Source organism: Pollachius pollachius, assembly GCF_949987615.1.
Source record: "Pollachius pollachius genome assembly, chromosome: 18".
NCBI lineage: Eukaryota > Metazoa > Chordata > Actinopteri > Gadiformes > Gadidae > Pollachius > Pollachius pollachius.
The window spans coordinates 6,658,623-6,673,622 of NC_136951.1; the positions used below are offsets into that span (position 1 = coordinate 6,658,623).

At 44.2% G+C, this 15,000-nt stretch overlaps 1 protein-coding gene across 2 annotated transcripts in view; it reads right to left on the bottom strand.

The window, feature by feature from the left end:
* Positions 1-15,000, bottom strand: part of LOC307089700 (uncharacterized protein) — a 47,305-nt gene that overhangs the window by 20,684 nt on the left and 11,621 nt on the right. For both annotated transcript variants that reach the window (XM_079756108.1, XM_079756107.1), the window contains exons 4-10: positions 12,235-12,381; positions 9,116-9,264; positions 8,557-8,674; positions 4,199-4,340; positions 3,127-3,272; positions 2,600-2,742; positions 563-703 (exon numbers count right to left, since the gene is read on the bottom strand). In XM_079756108.1, coding sequence (XP_079612234.1) covers positions 563-703; positions 2,600-2,742; positions 3,127-3,272; positions 4,199-4,340; positions 8,557-8,674; positions 9,116-9,264; positions 12,235-12,381 — 986 coding nt within the window. The remainder of the gene's footprint in view (positions 1-562; positions 704-2,599; positions 2,743-3,126; positions 3,273-4,198; positions 4,341-8,556; positions 8,675-9,115; positions 9,265-12,234; positions 12,382-15,000) is intronic.

A 15,000-nucleotide genomic window follows, 5' to 3' on the forward strand; every position in this document is an offset into this window, starting at 1 on the left:
CCCAGGTCAGAGACGCAGAGACTCTGTTCTGTCGAAGATCACCGTCTTTGGGATGAGATGTAACCCCAAGGACCTAACTCCCTCTGGTCACTTAAGATCCCATGTTGCTCACCGCAAGAGCAACGTTGTAATCCCGGCGTCCTGGCCTAACTCCCTAACAGCCTCTTCTACCAACGAGGCCCCCTGATCATCACCCGGTCTCTATTTGGATAGTTTCATAATTTCAGTGGTTGGTGGTGGATGAGGTGTCATACACACACTCACTGTGTAAAGCGCTTTTGGTACCTGGGAAAGCGCTGTTTAAATGCAATTAAATGGAAATCGATAAAATCGTTAGCCTCATAGCATAATTACCTAAGTCATAACTTGGCCAAATTGTGATATCTAACCTAACGCTACTCTCCTAATGCAGCGCATTCACTGTGCCTCATTGGCTATATCCTAAGCCAATCAGAGCTCTTTTTACATTCCATAATCGCTAAATGCAAGATGAACTTGCATTTGGCAGTTATGCTATGAGGCTAACAATATGCATCCATCCCCATTCCCAGTGAGTCCACACCTGCAGGAGGACCCGTGTGGCCCCAGAGGGGCCCATGGACCCGTAGCTGTTGGCGGGCGTGCACCTGTACACGCCCGCAGAGTCCTCGTTGACGGTCGCCATGGACAACGACCCCTCAGAGGTCATGGTCCACCCTGGGTACTATGGAAAGAAGCACAGGAGTTGATGGTTGTTTAGTAAGTGATGATTTACACAATAAGGCGATCCAAAGAGGCTATCATTGTTCTAGTTCTGATTCTTCTGATTTGTGATGGATTTGTTTTAAACAGGCTAAGAAGGTAGGAAAGAAAGAGAGGAAAAACACTGACAGAAAGAGAGAAAGAAGGAAAGAGCAAGAAAGAAAGATTGAAGAAAGAGAGAAAGAAAGAATATCATTTAAGATGGAAATAAAGTGAGGGAAAGATAATTAATGGAAATGAAGGTAGAAGGAGAGAGAAAGAAAATTTATATAAATTAAGATAAGAGTGAGAAAGGATGAGAATGAAGAAACTCACTGTAACCCTAGCCCCATCTTTATCATGTGATGATATTATTTTGGTTTCACACAGACTGAAAATAAGATATGATAATATAAAATGCAGGAAGGAGTCTCTTCGACATAATCCACCCCCTCAAGTGCTGGAGAGTTGTGTTGTTGTTTCTACATTCTGCTGCAGATCTGTTCTACCTGGTGAGTCACCTTGACTGGTGGAAATATCCTCCACACACACACACACACACACACACGGTCAACACTACAGGTGAACCCCACACAAATGTTGTCAACACAACATTTGAAGTACATCACACACACACACACACACACACACACACACACACACAAACACACACACACCTATGGTCAGCACTACAGGTGAACTATACACAAAAAACTCCCACACACACACAAACACACCCGGGGTTACCACTACAGTTGAACTACAGCCACTTGTGGTCAAAACTATAGGTGAATTACACACACTCACACACACACACACACACACACACACACACACACACACACACGTGGTCGAACCTACAGGTCAATTACACACACACACACACACACACGCACACACCTGGTCGACACTACAGGTGAATTACATACCCACACACACACAGACACACACACACAAACTCACACACGTGGTCGACATACAGGTGGTTCACCTGTGCCATCCAGTCTTAACATGATGAATGATTGATTGATTGATTGATGGTCCTGTGGACTTATTTTTGATCGTGTAGGAACCTGTACAGACACTTAGTCTCAGAACATTGGTCTCTGGACAGTTCGTCTCCCCAACAGCTGCAGGAAACGTACCAGTGCCGGCCGAGTTGGTGTTTGCTGTTAGCCAGTGACACACTTACAGTCCCCGTTCTCCAGAGGGGAGAGCAGGGACAACATAAGGTGTAATTGCCCAGTTAACTGAAGTAGCAGATTGTTTTGTTTGACTAAAAAACAGATGACACACACAGACACACACTTCACTATGTCTCTGCCTCTGCGTGTCATCGGGAACCCGACTCAGAGGCCGCTCGTCGAGCGTGGGGTAATACTGACTTTTTGCTTCCATGCCGTTATCTCTGCCACGTATGTTGCTGCTTTCAAACAGATAGATGATTATACACACACACACCTACACACACACACAGACAGCGGTGTGTGCTTGATGTCCACAGCTGCCACGCAGGGCAGGGGTGTGTGTGGGTGCGCGGGTGGTGAGGCCGAGTGAACAGTGAGTTCAACACGTGGGCAGCTGGAGCCGTTTATTTCTTACGACGGAGACGAGATCGTGACTTTATTAGCGTTCAACCGGGCTGTTCTTTTTGCACAGCGCATACAAAGAACCCCCTGAAATTTGAAGCTCCAAACTTATGTTTGTGAATGCGTAGAGGTATTTGTGAATGTGTACGGGTTCTCGTTCTTACTCAGCCGGATGTGGCTTAATATGTAAAGACGCAGCGTGCCGTAGCAAATGACACGGTAACACATGGTGTTAACCTGGTCCAACCTGACCCCATCTGGTCTGATTCAGTCCGTGCTCGTGGACTAACCAGGGTGACGTCCAGGGGAGCTCCGTCTTTGGTCCAGTCCACGTGGAGCAGTGGGGGATTGGCTAAGAAGGGACAGGTGATCAGACCCCTCATACCGGTGGGCAGGTAGGTCTCCCTGGGCATCGGCAGGGCCTGGGCCGGATCTGAGAGGAAATATGTATCAATTATTAAACATATTATGTCATTGATTACCATCACTTAAATCAATCCAAACTCCAAAATAATTGGATAGTTAACTTCTTAGAAATAAGTTATTAGTTGCTAATAAATCGTCACCCTACATAAATACCCCAAAAGATTACAAGTTTTTAGAAACTATTGATATAGCTCATGGAAATTATTAATTCGATGAATACTTATTTCGTTGTCTAAAACTATATCAATATAATTTTTCAATGGCAAACAATATTCCCAGAACAAATACAACAAAACATTCACAACAACCAGAAACAAAAAACAGAAGTCAAGAAAGACAATTTTTGGACACAAAAACAAAGAAAAACATCAGCATAGAGTGAGCGACTCACGCATCACTGTGAGGTCAGCTGATGCGGTGGGCGGGGCTAGCAGGCCATTGGTGGGCATACAGGTGTACTTCCCAGAATCCTCTGGGGTGAGTGTGGAGATGTGCAGAGATCCATCCACCATAATCTTCACACGGGATTTAAGAGACCTTAGAGGAAAACCACAACAACATCGACATCGCATGAATATGTATCATTAAGTCAGACCGTGAACCTCTGAGAGAATAAAACATTATATTGTTGTTATTATTATTATCGTGCCGATTTTGAAGTTGTTGTTTAGAGCAGAGCCAAACTGTTCCTGCAGCAATGTAGCGTAGGAGTTATATTCTATGACTTATTCACCAGTGAAAACCAGGATGTTATGGAAATTTTTTGTTTCAACAAGATTAGGCGGAGAAGATGCACCCACACAGTTTTTAGATATCGCTGCAGTTAAGTAACAGTTGATGAAGCCCAAGCAAGTCACACATATACACCAGTACAGTAAAAAAAAACTGCATACACAGACGCACACAAACCCAAATACACACACACACACAGTGTGCATGTGTAAAGTTGTGGCGCTTTTTTTTAAACTTGCCCTCCTGAAGATTTCTTATAATTGTGTGTTTTTTCAAACTGCTAAGCTCAGAAGTTTCTTTGAAAAAAAAAAAAAATATTATTATATTTCCATCATTTGAGTCATTGAGATGGGGCTATTTACATGTGTTTGATATCATTATTTGATCATAAATGTTCAAATGCTGTAACATGATCTGACTATAGCATATTGTGCTTGTTTCTTTTCGCCTGCGTCTCATGTTACCATATCTTCTAACAACAATGTAAACTGGAATATAGAGTATATTATATACTGTATGAGCTTTACTCCTACTGCTACTATATAAAGAACCTAATGCCTCAATTACTTACAAAGGATACGTTATGCGACCGAAAATGACAGCAAAGTATCAAATTGGCGTCTCATCCGGCACCATAATCTCCATGGATTACCTCTTGATTCGTCTGTGTGCGGTAAAAGGCGTGCTACATTAAATACAGACAGGCCTCTCTGACGGATGGTTTAACTCACTCTATATGATGTACGTTTTCCTGCCCTTTCCTCCACACGTAGGTCATGTTGGGGGGGTCAGCGATAGCCTTGCATGTAAGATCTGCATTCTGGGACATGTTGAGGGAGGCGCTCCTGGGTGGGATGACGATCACGGGGGGACCTGGGAGAACAAAAAGTTGAATTCCCCTTGAAAGGTAAGGCAAAGTGAGTGAGTAAGTCAGTTCAGGCAAAGTAGGCGTCAATCACAAACGCCATTCAGAGTGCTTTAGGGAGGTCAGAGAGGAGAATAACTCAAAGGCAATTAAAGGAATCATTTAAAAATAAAATGTAATCATATAACAGTAAATTGTTATGAATTAAAGGTAAAATATCAAATAACGTATAATACAGAGAATAATCGGTCAAAGCAGTCAATGGTCGATTCATTACAGGGTTTACGTTTCCTAATGTCTGCTTATATTATCCTATACTGTTATTTGTACTCGCTATCCTGATCTGCACCGAGTGTGATGTGTTTTCCTACACTACCCCCCATTTCCATCACTACCACCCTTTGTGTGACAAGCTGGTATTCACATAATGGAAAGCATTGAATGTAACCCATATGCTGCACTAAAACAAAGCTTACTACAATACTTGAAGGCATACAATCTGAGCGTGGGATGAAGCTGATATCCAATCCCTATGGCTTATGATACGACGAGATGTGCACATACGCTCGTATTCAATATTTAGTGTGTCTGCTATGGTGAGGTCATTTCCTGGCATTGTACCAAGTTATGTCACAAGTGGAAAAACGATGTAGCCCGGTAAAATACTACCCGGGCTGCTTCCATACATCATCCTTACACCATACACTTTCCACCTTGCTGAATCATCCTCATGGTCTTTTAGCAGGGAGCTGAACAGCAGCGTACAGGAATCTGTCATCTGTCAAAGCGACACCGAGAGAGAAACGGACTAACCCTATTTTCTAAATAAACACGCATCATCCAGGCATAATCATCTGTAATCACGGATGACGGTTTATGAAATTAAATGCTGGATGGATGGGCGCGGATGACGGGTCGGGATTACTTTAGGCTTTTCAAAAGAGACAACTTCTGCTCTGGCGGGCCGAAAGAGCGATCTATTAATCCCTGTGGGGGGGGGGGGGGGGGGTTGGCCTTCGCGGCTAGTGAGCAGGCAGGAGGCATCACTCCTAATAGCGAGGGTACGATTCAGAATACCTTCGGCCCTATGCTGCATGTCATCCCTTCTCTCTCTCTCTCTCTCTCTCTCTCTCTCTCTCTCTCTCTCTCTCTCTCTCCAAATACTACTGAAACACATGCCAACTACGAGTCGTTAGTACGCTGTAGCCGTTTCTTCTCATGTAATACACATTGAAGCGTACGATGTTCGATTCCGGCCATTCCGTCTCGTCACTGACTCTCCGGCCCGACTCCACATTCCCGTCCATCAAGCCAACAGAAGTGCATTCAAATATGTGCCGAAATATTATCCCTTAAGAGTCGTCCCATCTAGGTCAGCAGGCGGGAGACCTTGAGAACTAAAACAACAGTAGTAACAGAGTTTTGTCCAGTCTAACCGGCTGTGCAGCTATGTAACGTGAACTGGCGCACCTCAGCGGGCTGGGTGGCTGGCTGGGTGAGTGTGGGGGGTTCTGTGAGTGTAGACACTCACAACAAAGTGTGCAATACGGGCTTGCCAGCATTTTGTATTTGTAGAATATATCAGCGCAAGGGTGCTATTGATGACATTGTTGAAATCCGATCAGCATTGACCACAGATATGTCCAGGTTGCTTTAGGATAAGAGCTAGGTGAAATGTTAACACATCGCAAACCTTAATTGCAGGTGCCAAAATACAGTGCTTTACCGGATGATGTCCCGGCATCAAACACACAACTGAGGATTGGAGAGCAGGACTCGTGGCAACATAATGGTTGTGCTAAAGGGAAACACAGTGATCTAAGGTTGTGGTGAAGGACTAGGTCTTTAATGTAAGAGGTGTTTTTCTTCAACCGAAGGCCTCTTTGAAGCGGACAGGGTTTTGTTATGCAGAGGGATTTTTCAATACACATATCACCTTGTAGTCCATAATTTGATTAAGCACTACTTTCCGTACGTGGGAGCATTTGTGACATCATAAATAGAGTCAACCACGCTCCAATAAATAAATGCAAATTGTGTGGCTATCTTATCTCATGGTGGAGGTAGGACGCAGCGGGGGCTGGGCTTTTCTTTCAATTTGCATATTGAAATCCAAGCAAACAGACACACACACACACACACTCGTACATGTGTGAGTGTGTTCAAAGCTACTCACAATTCGCATCAGCATGATGTGCGTTTACACACTCAACTGCACATAAGCTCAACTCAATATGCACATATTGAAATTGATAAGAGAGACGTTCTCTCTCTCTCTCTCTCTCTCTCTCTCTCTCTCTCTCTCTCTCTCTTTCTCTGAGTTTTTCCCCATCTCCTCGTACATTAGATTATATGTTGCTGTATCCATCCACTTTTTCCTTTTTGCTTTGCTTCCTCTGTATTTTGTGTATGTTTCTATGTGAAGCTCTTTAAGTCTGCCTGGTATATGAAAAGTGCTACATAAATAAAAATGCCTTGCCTTGCCTTGCCTTGCCTTGCCTTGCCTTGCCTATGTAAAATGAAATGCATTTCATTTATTTCGATCTTTCGATATGTCCTTTCCTCTCTCCCGTCTTCATGAACGCGTTAGGTCTGGACCCAAGTAATGTGTTGTGCTGAACATTTTGTGCGTAATGCTTTTTGAGAGGCCTTTATGCATGGTCCCTTAGGATAAACAAGGAACAGATACATTCACCTGATGAGAGCCCTGCTCTCTCCCTCTGATGCTGAAATGAAAAGTACTTTGAGTGGTGTCTGACATGCTCTGTAAAAATGAACGCAATAAGTCCATCTCCGTTGCTTCCTTCCCTCCCTATCTTCCTCTCTCTGCCCCCCTGCTATCCTTTCCTCTATTCCTCTCTCTCCCTCCCCCCCACTCTCTATTGTAATTTAAAAAGAACAGAGTTAACCTCATCACTTATCCTACTAACTCCTGGATCACAGCAGTAGGGCGGAACAGGACAGGAAGTCAGGGTATGAGAGAACATAGCAGGACAGGAAGTCAGGGTGTGACCATATGCAGTAGGAGAGGAAGTGAGTGTGTGACAGGAAATAGCAGGACAGGAAGTGAGTGTGTGACAGACCGCAGCAGGAAAGGAAGTCAGTGTCTGACCATATACAGCAGGACAGGAAGTCAGTGCGTGACAGGGTCCCACTCATGTGGTGATGCAACAGGGAGAAACACAACCGATCAGAACAGTGGCTGAACTAGGAGAGGGGAGATACCCCAGACCCACTGCACCCACAGTGTATGTGTGTGTGTGTGTGTGTGTGTGTGCACGTGTGTGTGTGTGTGTGAGTGTGTGTGTGTGCGTGTCTGTGTTGCAGTCCTATGCTACATGTCATCCTTGACACACTCTCCTGTCTTTCTACTGTTCAGTCCATGAAGCCATAACAAGCTGAATTAATATCCTTCTAAAATATTTTAATGTGAAGTTTTATTTGATATCGGATCGCTTTCTAATCTTGTAATGTTTGTATTGCAGTTGTAAAGTTTGTAGAGGATTTGGAAAAGCACTATAAAATATTTTATTTTATATTTTATTATCCGGTAACTTGTTTTATTATTATAATTATAATTTAAACAACCCATAAAATATAACAATATATTTAAGTATATATAGCAAAATAATAAAGTAAATTGGAGCACAGGGTAAAAAACCTGACACACACATACACACACACACACACATTTATGCTGAAGACCTGTGGTCTTCAGCATAAATGTGTGCGTGTGTGTGTTTGTGTGTGTGTGTGTGTGTGTGTGCGTGTGTGCCTGTGTGCGTGTCTTCTATCATTTACAGACTAAATTCCGTACAAATTCCGAGTTAAAGACAGAGATAAAGACAGAGATAAAGACAGAGATAAAGACGGAGTTAGCAGTGGAGTTCAGTGACCTTATCTCGCTGAACAGTAGTTTGACTGAGATGTTCTTGTCAAGCCCGACGTAAAAGATCTCAGAAAAAGAATCGTAAACACAAAGCGAAATGAAACGGAAAAAGCAGAGGAGGAGAAGGGGAAGAGAGGAGGCGCGCGTAATGGACGAACATGAAGAAACACTTTCAGTTACAATTAGAGACCAGTGGACGAGTAAACGGCCATGTTGGTTTAAACAGCCGGGTATATTGTGTGTTTCTGTTCTCAGCCTCCCCTTACATTCGTTGTGGATACAAATGGCAGCTCAATGACTACATGTAAATGTGAAGTGGGGAGTCGCTCACTGACCTTTGACCTGTAGTGTGGTCACATGGGTGATGTTTCCGTTGGGGTTGGAGGCGCGGCAGCCATATTGGCCCCTGAGCTCCGGGGTCACGGCCCTCAGGATCAGAGTGCCCCCCTGGATCTAATAACAGACGGACAGACAAGTCAGGCAGGTGGACCAAAAGACAGACAAAGGCACACTCTCAAACACACCCACAAACACAGATACTTAAATGAAAGTTAAATTATATAAAAGCATATTTTTTCCTGGTCGTCAGCGGAAATCGTAAAAAAATAACTAAATGCTACCATTAGGAAATTGGACAGAAGGTGTGTGTGTGTGTGTGTGTGTGTATGTGTGTGTGTGTGTGTGTGTGTGTGTGTGTCCTTCGGCGATCCTCTTCTGCCTGATCAAAGAGTACCACTTTGTTTAGGCTCAGACGTCGGGCACATGTCTTGCATCTTTGAACACATCTTCTGCTACATAATTCAACTGACATATTATGACAAAATCTTGAAGGTCATCATGATGATGATGAGACAGATGAGGAGCAAACAACATCATCATCCCCGCATCACATACCTCCATGCCCTGGTCCCGGAGCCCCGCCCCATCCTTCAGCCAGGTGATGGACGGGACAGGGTTGCCCTTGGCAACGCACGACAGGGACAGCCGATTGCCGGCCATAGCCTCCACAACAGAGGGCGGGGTCGTGGTAAAAGTGGGCGGAGCTGTGGAGCAAGGTAAACGTGAACAAAGGATTAAAAAAACAATTTCTATCAAACATTTGGAATATTGTATTTAGTATTTAGAAACAATATTAAAGGAGCAGAATATATATAAAAAGTTATTCAAGGTTATTAATTATATGGATCAAAGCAAACAAACCGTTTTGAAAGTGTTTTGTGTGCTACATTGAGCAAATATATAAGACAGACGCACACACGGACACCCACACCCACATGCACACACCCCAAAGTTCATGCTCTCACACACACAAACAAACAAACACACTGTCACTATTCTTGAGCACCATTCTGATGTTTGTGTTTTGGGTCGGGTGACGCTGATCACCTAAAGAGCCATGGGAATTAACATCTGAGGCCCCCAAGCCTGTCAACCAGGGTAAACTCCCCTTTGACCTCCCCTCTCCTCTCCCCCCTCCCACCCACACACACACACACAAACACACAACACACAACGCCTGACTCAGAGGTTTGATGTTCCCGCTTTGATCTGTGGTGCTAAGCTAACGTCTGTGAAGTTAGCTAAAGAGCCACAACAACAACCTCCTGTGAGTCAAATTCACGGCAGCAGTCCCCCACTTCAAAGCTAACACAAACAACCAAACATACAACCTATATTTTATTTGCCCAATTATATTCGTAGATTCGTCTACATATAATTCAGAGCTACCCGTACCCTTTTCCCCTGGGGACCAGGGTGACGGAGACACATCAGAGACATGGAGAGCCTTTTAAAATAAAAATATACATAAAGTTGGATAGAAACTTTGCTAAAAGTACGATACCCACTACTGATGCTTGAGATGAGTAGTAGTTGAGTTTTAGAGTGCTTTGTGTGCTGACATTCTTAAACAAATGTGCTTGAGCTCTGTATACACACTATTGTATTATTTAATTATGATTATCACTACCTTGATTTTTCATATTAACACAACCACTTCTTCTTTATAAAAGCAGACTGAAAATATAACACATACGATAGAAACGCACACAAACGCACACAATCCAGGCTAGCCCTGGATTGTGTGCGTCCCCGCTGGGGACGCTGGGGACGCACCAGTTTTCGTCAAGATCCATTTTTTACCCACCACTTGTAAAAAATTGAATTATTATGGATTATTACACGGGTCTTCTCAATGCCGTGGAACGCTCTGTTCACTTGCATGGGCCCTTCACAACTTTTGGCGGTGAATTATATTTGATAATTTACCGTTGCTAAGTATAATTGACCGCTGTCAAGGAAAACAAAGGACTTTTTGCCTCTAATGACATCTTTTTTATCACTCCACAAGTAATCCGGTAACTTGTCAACCCCAGCGTCTTCGGTTGTAAGCAAAGTCAACGTCTTTGGCAGACAATTTCTCTGCTGATCAACACTGCGAATGCTGGTAACAAATAAATTGTAAAAAGACACACCATGTGAAGTTATTTTTTCATTTTGGCAAGTAGCCATTACTAATAATACCAATACTCTTTGGCTGGGATGATTAGGCATTAGACAATCAAGTCATTTTAGCCTGAATACATAGGTAAATAGCACCAGAGCAGGTTGTTAGTACCATGGACAGTATCAGAACGATAACCTGTTGAACTAAATGGATGTGGTAGGCTACACCACGGGGTGTATCTGCAGACCACTACCACATAAATAAAGGCAATTTTTTTTTTCTTTTTCAATCTTGACAACTTTTGTAGTGCTTTGTGTAGCCACACGTTTGCCCCTTCTGAACTTAAACACAAAGTTAATTTTCCTTTCCTAGCTCCTCTTGTTTATGTTGGTAGCTTACCCATGTCATGTCATGTTGTCAACATTGGATACATGGAGCAGAACATAGTGGGTCATATGTCCGATGCTTTTTGGAAACGTTTTCTTCATAAAACATGCCAGACAGATTTTGTATACATTTTATTCCTTAGTAATTAGCTACATGGGTATGCCGTTTTTCGGAACCTTTCATTACTGGCACTAAAGAGAGAAAAAAGAGTGCATCCTCATTGTACCCAGCACTTCTGAAAATGCACTTCCAAATGTGTCTCTGTCCCCAGCACATTTCAAAGCAAACTGACGCCCATGTACTCCATCTGATGGCAATGCTGATGACCGGGTTATTTCCTTGTTTGTGCGTTTCATATTCGTTTTGACTACAGTTGTGAAACAAATTGGCCCCTCAGGGACACAACTTGCTCTACTCTCTCAACTCTGAGGTGCTAAACCAGCGGCATGCGACCCCCAACTTCTCACACGTTGGTCCATCTGCTTCCCCCCACGCATCGGTTCAGCCAGCGCCTGTAACATCAACATCCCACTGAACGTATGCACTCCCTGCCAAGAAGTTACCAGTGGCTACGAATAATTAGTCCGTCAAACCCTTTCATTTATCTACCGTCTTTTTCAAAATTGTATCATCAAATATGAATCTATTCAACTTATAAATCAGCCCAACCTTGCGACCCAAATATGCAAATAAGGTGACCCCGAGTGCTGTCTCGTGCCAGAGGTTGAGCACCACCGTGTTCACTGTGCCGGTAACCTCGTTCCAGGGCTTCCAATCTCACAACCAAAACTCTTTCTTTGTGAGATAACGTTTGCTTGCAGCTGCAAGAAAACGTTATCGGCAAGACTTCTTAGCATGTTTTGGAGGGAGCCATATTCACTTCGATTACATGGGTTAGGAGAGACGAGAGACGAGGGAGAGGGAGGAACTTCTGATAAAGAGACATTTAATCTGCCTGTCTTTGTTGGTCTTTGATTGTCTTTGTTGATCTTCTCATCATGTTCTTCTTCTTGTTCCGGGCTGCTAACTGTTACACACAGCTCATAGCAAGTAGGAGAGCGGGGACTGTTTACTAACGTCCACACAGCTCATAGGCAGTGAGAGAACAGAGAGTTCGTGGGGTTGGAGGGTTAGACCAGGGGAACCCTCTGTGTCAGGAGCCTCTCTCAGCCTACCGTACCGGTGACAGAGAGCTGCGTCCAGTTGCCGGTGCGGGACACGTTGGTGACGTGGTCCAGGAGGAAGAGTTGACACTCATAGGCCCCCTCGTCCTCCACCATCAGCCGCTCCACTCTCAGGGAGGTGCTGCGGACCAAGCTCACTCGCCCTGGGAGAGGGGGGGGGGGGGAGAGGAAGATGGGCATAATAGAGAGGTGATGAGAAAAAAGAAAGGGGATAAGAAAGAGAAAGAGCAAATAAATGAGGCAGACAGACAGAGACAGAAAAGGCGAGAGGAAAATGAAATACAAATACAATCAAATTGAATGGCTCATTCATGTCCAAGGTGAAAAGTTCCAGAAACTGTTTGATGAGGACCCATTGAGAAAAGTTAACAAAACCCACAAAAGTCACTACACACATGCGCGCATGAACACACGCACACACTCACACACCTAAACAAACCGGTGAAATGTGATCTCCTGGTTGCCAGGTGACAGCTCCCTAGGCAACCACCACAGTGCTTGCTCATCTCTCCCCTTACCCCTCTAACTCCAACGCTCATATCTATCTCCTCTTCTCTTTCTAACTATATCACTCTTCTCTCTCTCCTATCTCTCCAACTCCAGAGCTCATATCTATCTCCTCTTCTCTTTCTAACTATATCACTCTTCTCTCTCTCCTATCTCTCCAACTCCAGAGCTCATATCTATCTCCTCTTCTCTTTCTAACTATATCGCTCTTCTCTCTCTCCTATCTCTCCAACTCCAGAGCTCATATCTATCTCCTCTTCTCTCTCTAACTATATCACTCATGTCTCTCTCCTTCTCCTTCTTGGTTCTCTCTATCTAACTATATTTCTCATCTCTCTCTCTTTCTCCTTTTATTTCTCTCTCTCTAACTCTATTGCTCATCTCTCCCCTCCTCCTCTCTTGAATCACTCAACCTTTGTGAAAGAAAAGTGTGAAATTGTTCTGCATACAAAAGGTCACAAATGTTCAAACTTTACAGAACAACACCGGACACTCACTGCATAAAAACAAAAAGAAAACCACACAGCAAAGAATCACCAAGTCAACAGACACGCTGACTGGATCCCACACACACTGCAGTGCGGTAGTCTCAGCAACATTGGGACGCAAGCGTTGCCGTGGCAATTGTCATTCGCTGGTTTTGTTGAGTTCCCGCTGAGCGGCTGATCGACGACCACTTAGTCGGGTATTTATCACAGTGACTGATTTGAGATACAGATCCTTAATAGGCAGGTGAGGGTGGGCGAATCTTGCTAAAGGATGCCCGCAGGTGGGACGCAAACACAGGGGTTCAAACCCGGAATCTTGTAGATGGAAGTTAAACTCATTAGCCATTAGACTCTCCTGCCTAAGTGACGATATGGAGCTACGAGAGCAAGTGCAACTCCCAGCTTTGGACTTGTGACCATCCCGTCCTGCCACGACCCAGGAAGTGGACCAGGAAGTGGCAGGGATCCAGGGAGGGGCATTTGGGTGTTGTGCCAGCGACAGTGCGGTCCGTTTTAACTTTCCCAGTCCGCCAGAGGGGACTGAATCCACACAGATGGGAGGGGAGGGGAGGAAGGAGAAGCTGGACAAAAAACACACAGCGTGTTGTTTCACAGGGGGATTAAGGTGGGTCCAGAATGGTGAACTTTGACCCCGCTGGGGTGTTTTTTTCCCATGTTCAGTGTTTGCTTTATTCCAGCTCGTTGGCAAGGCGGCCTCACTGGGGATGGTGTGGCTGTGTCATGATGTCACCTCAAAGCCTAAAAGCGCAGGGAGTGCGATTTTCGGTTCATATTTGTCGCACAACCAAAAATAGAAAAAGGAATCATATTGTATTAATGGAGCAGAGGCTCACCAAGCGTGAATGTAGCGGGATGAACTTTTTTCGCTCACTTCGAATAGGTCTCAAGAATGAGAGATGGGAAAGAAAGAAAGTTTCCTTGAAGGAGGCTCTCAAAAACTGTTGGGATTACTTTTGACACAACATTTTCTCCAAAAGATGAATTTGTGTCTGTATTCTGTCCTGACATGGCTTCGGGTTTAAGAGGATTATGTTTGAGTTTCGATCTATATATAGTTGTATATTATCATACATGTTCAAGGCACTGCAGCCAATCACATGGCTTTACAGGTAACGTGATACCTGCCTTGCTCAAAGGCATGATCTTGCCATGAGGAACCAAGGATCAAACAGAAGACCGTCTCAATGTGTCAATCATTAAGCAGAGGCCCTAGGAGCCTGACAGTGAATACAGATACGTGACATTAAACAGTTAGAAGGCATATTGTTCTAGGCCTCTTGTTTAGGATGTTAGAATAGGAAATTGGGGATCCAACCCAGAACATTATGGCTGTGAGTATCCAGAGAGCGGGCGAGAGAGACAGAGAGAGGGAATGGGAGAGGACAGAGGGAGAAGGGACCAGCCCGATCCATAGACGGTGATGTAATCAAACACATGCATTAAGGCAGGAGGAGGATTTGAATGGGAGGTAAATTCAGAGGGTTACTCAGACCGAACAAACAAAAAAGGAGAGAGAGAGAGAGGTGGAGAGAGGAGGGAGGTTGGTGGACAGAGAGACGGGGGGGAAAAGAGAAAAGGAGAAAGAGAAGGGGAAATGGAGCCGGAGACAACGTAGCAAGGGACAATGTAAAAAGGTCACCGAGAGTTGGAGACAGAAGAGGGACAACTAAAATAATGACCAAAGTTGGATTCCCTCTGTGAATCCGCATATGTATGTTTGTCGATATGTGTGTTTTTTTATCGAAG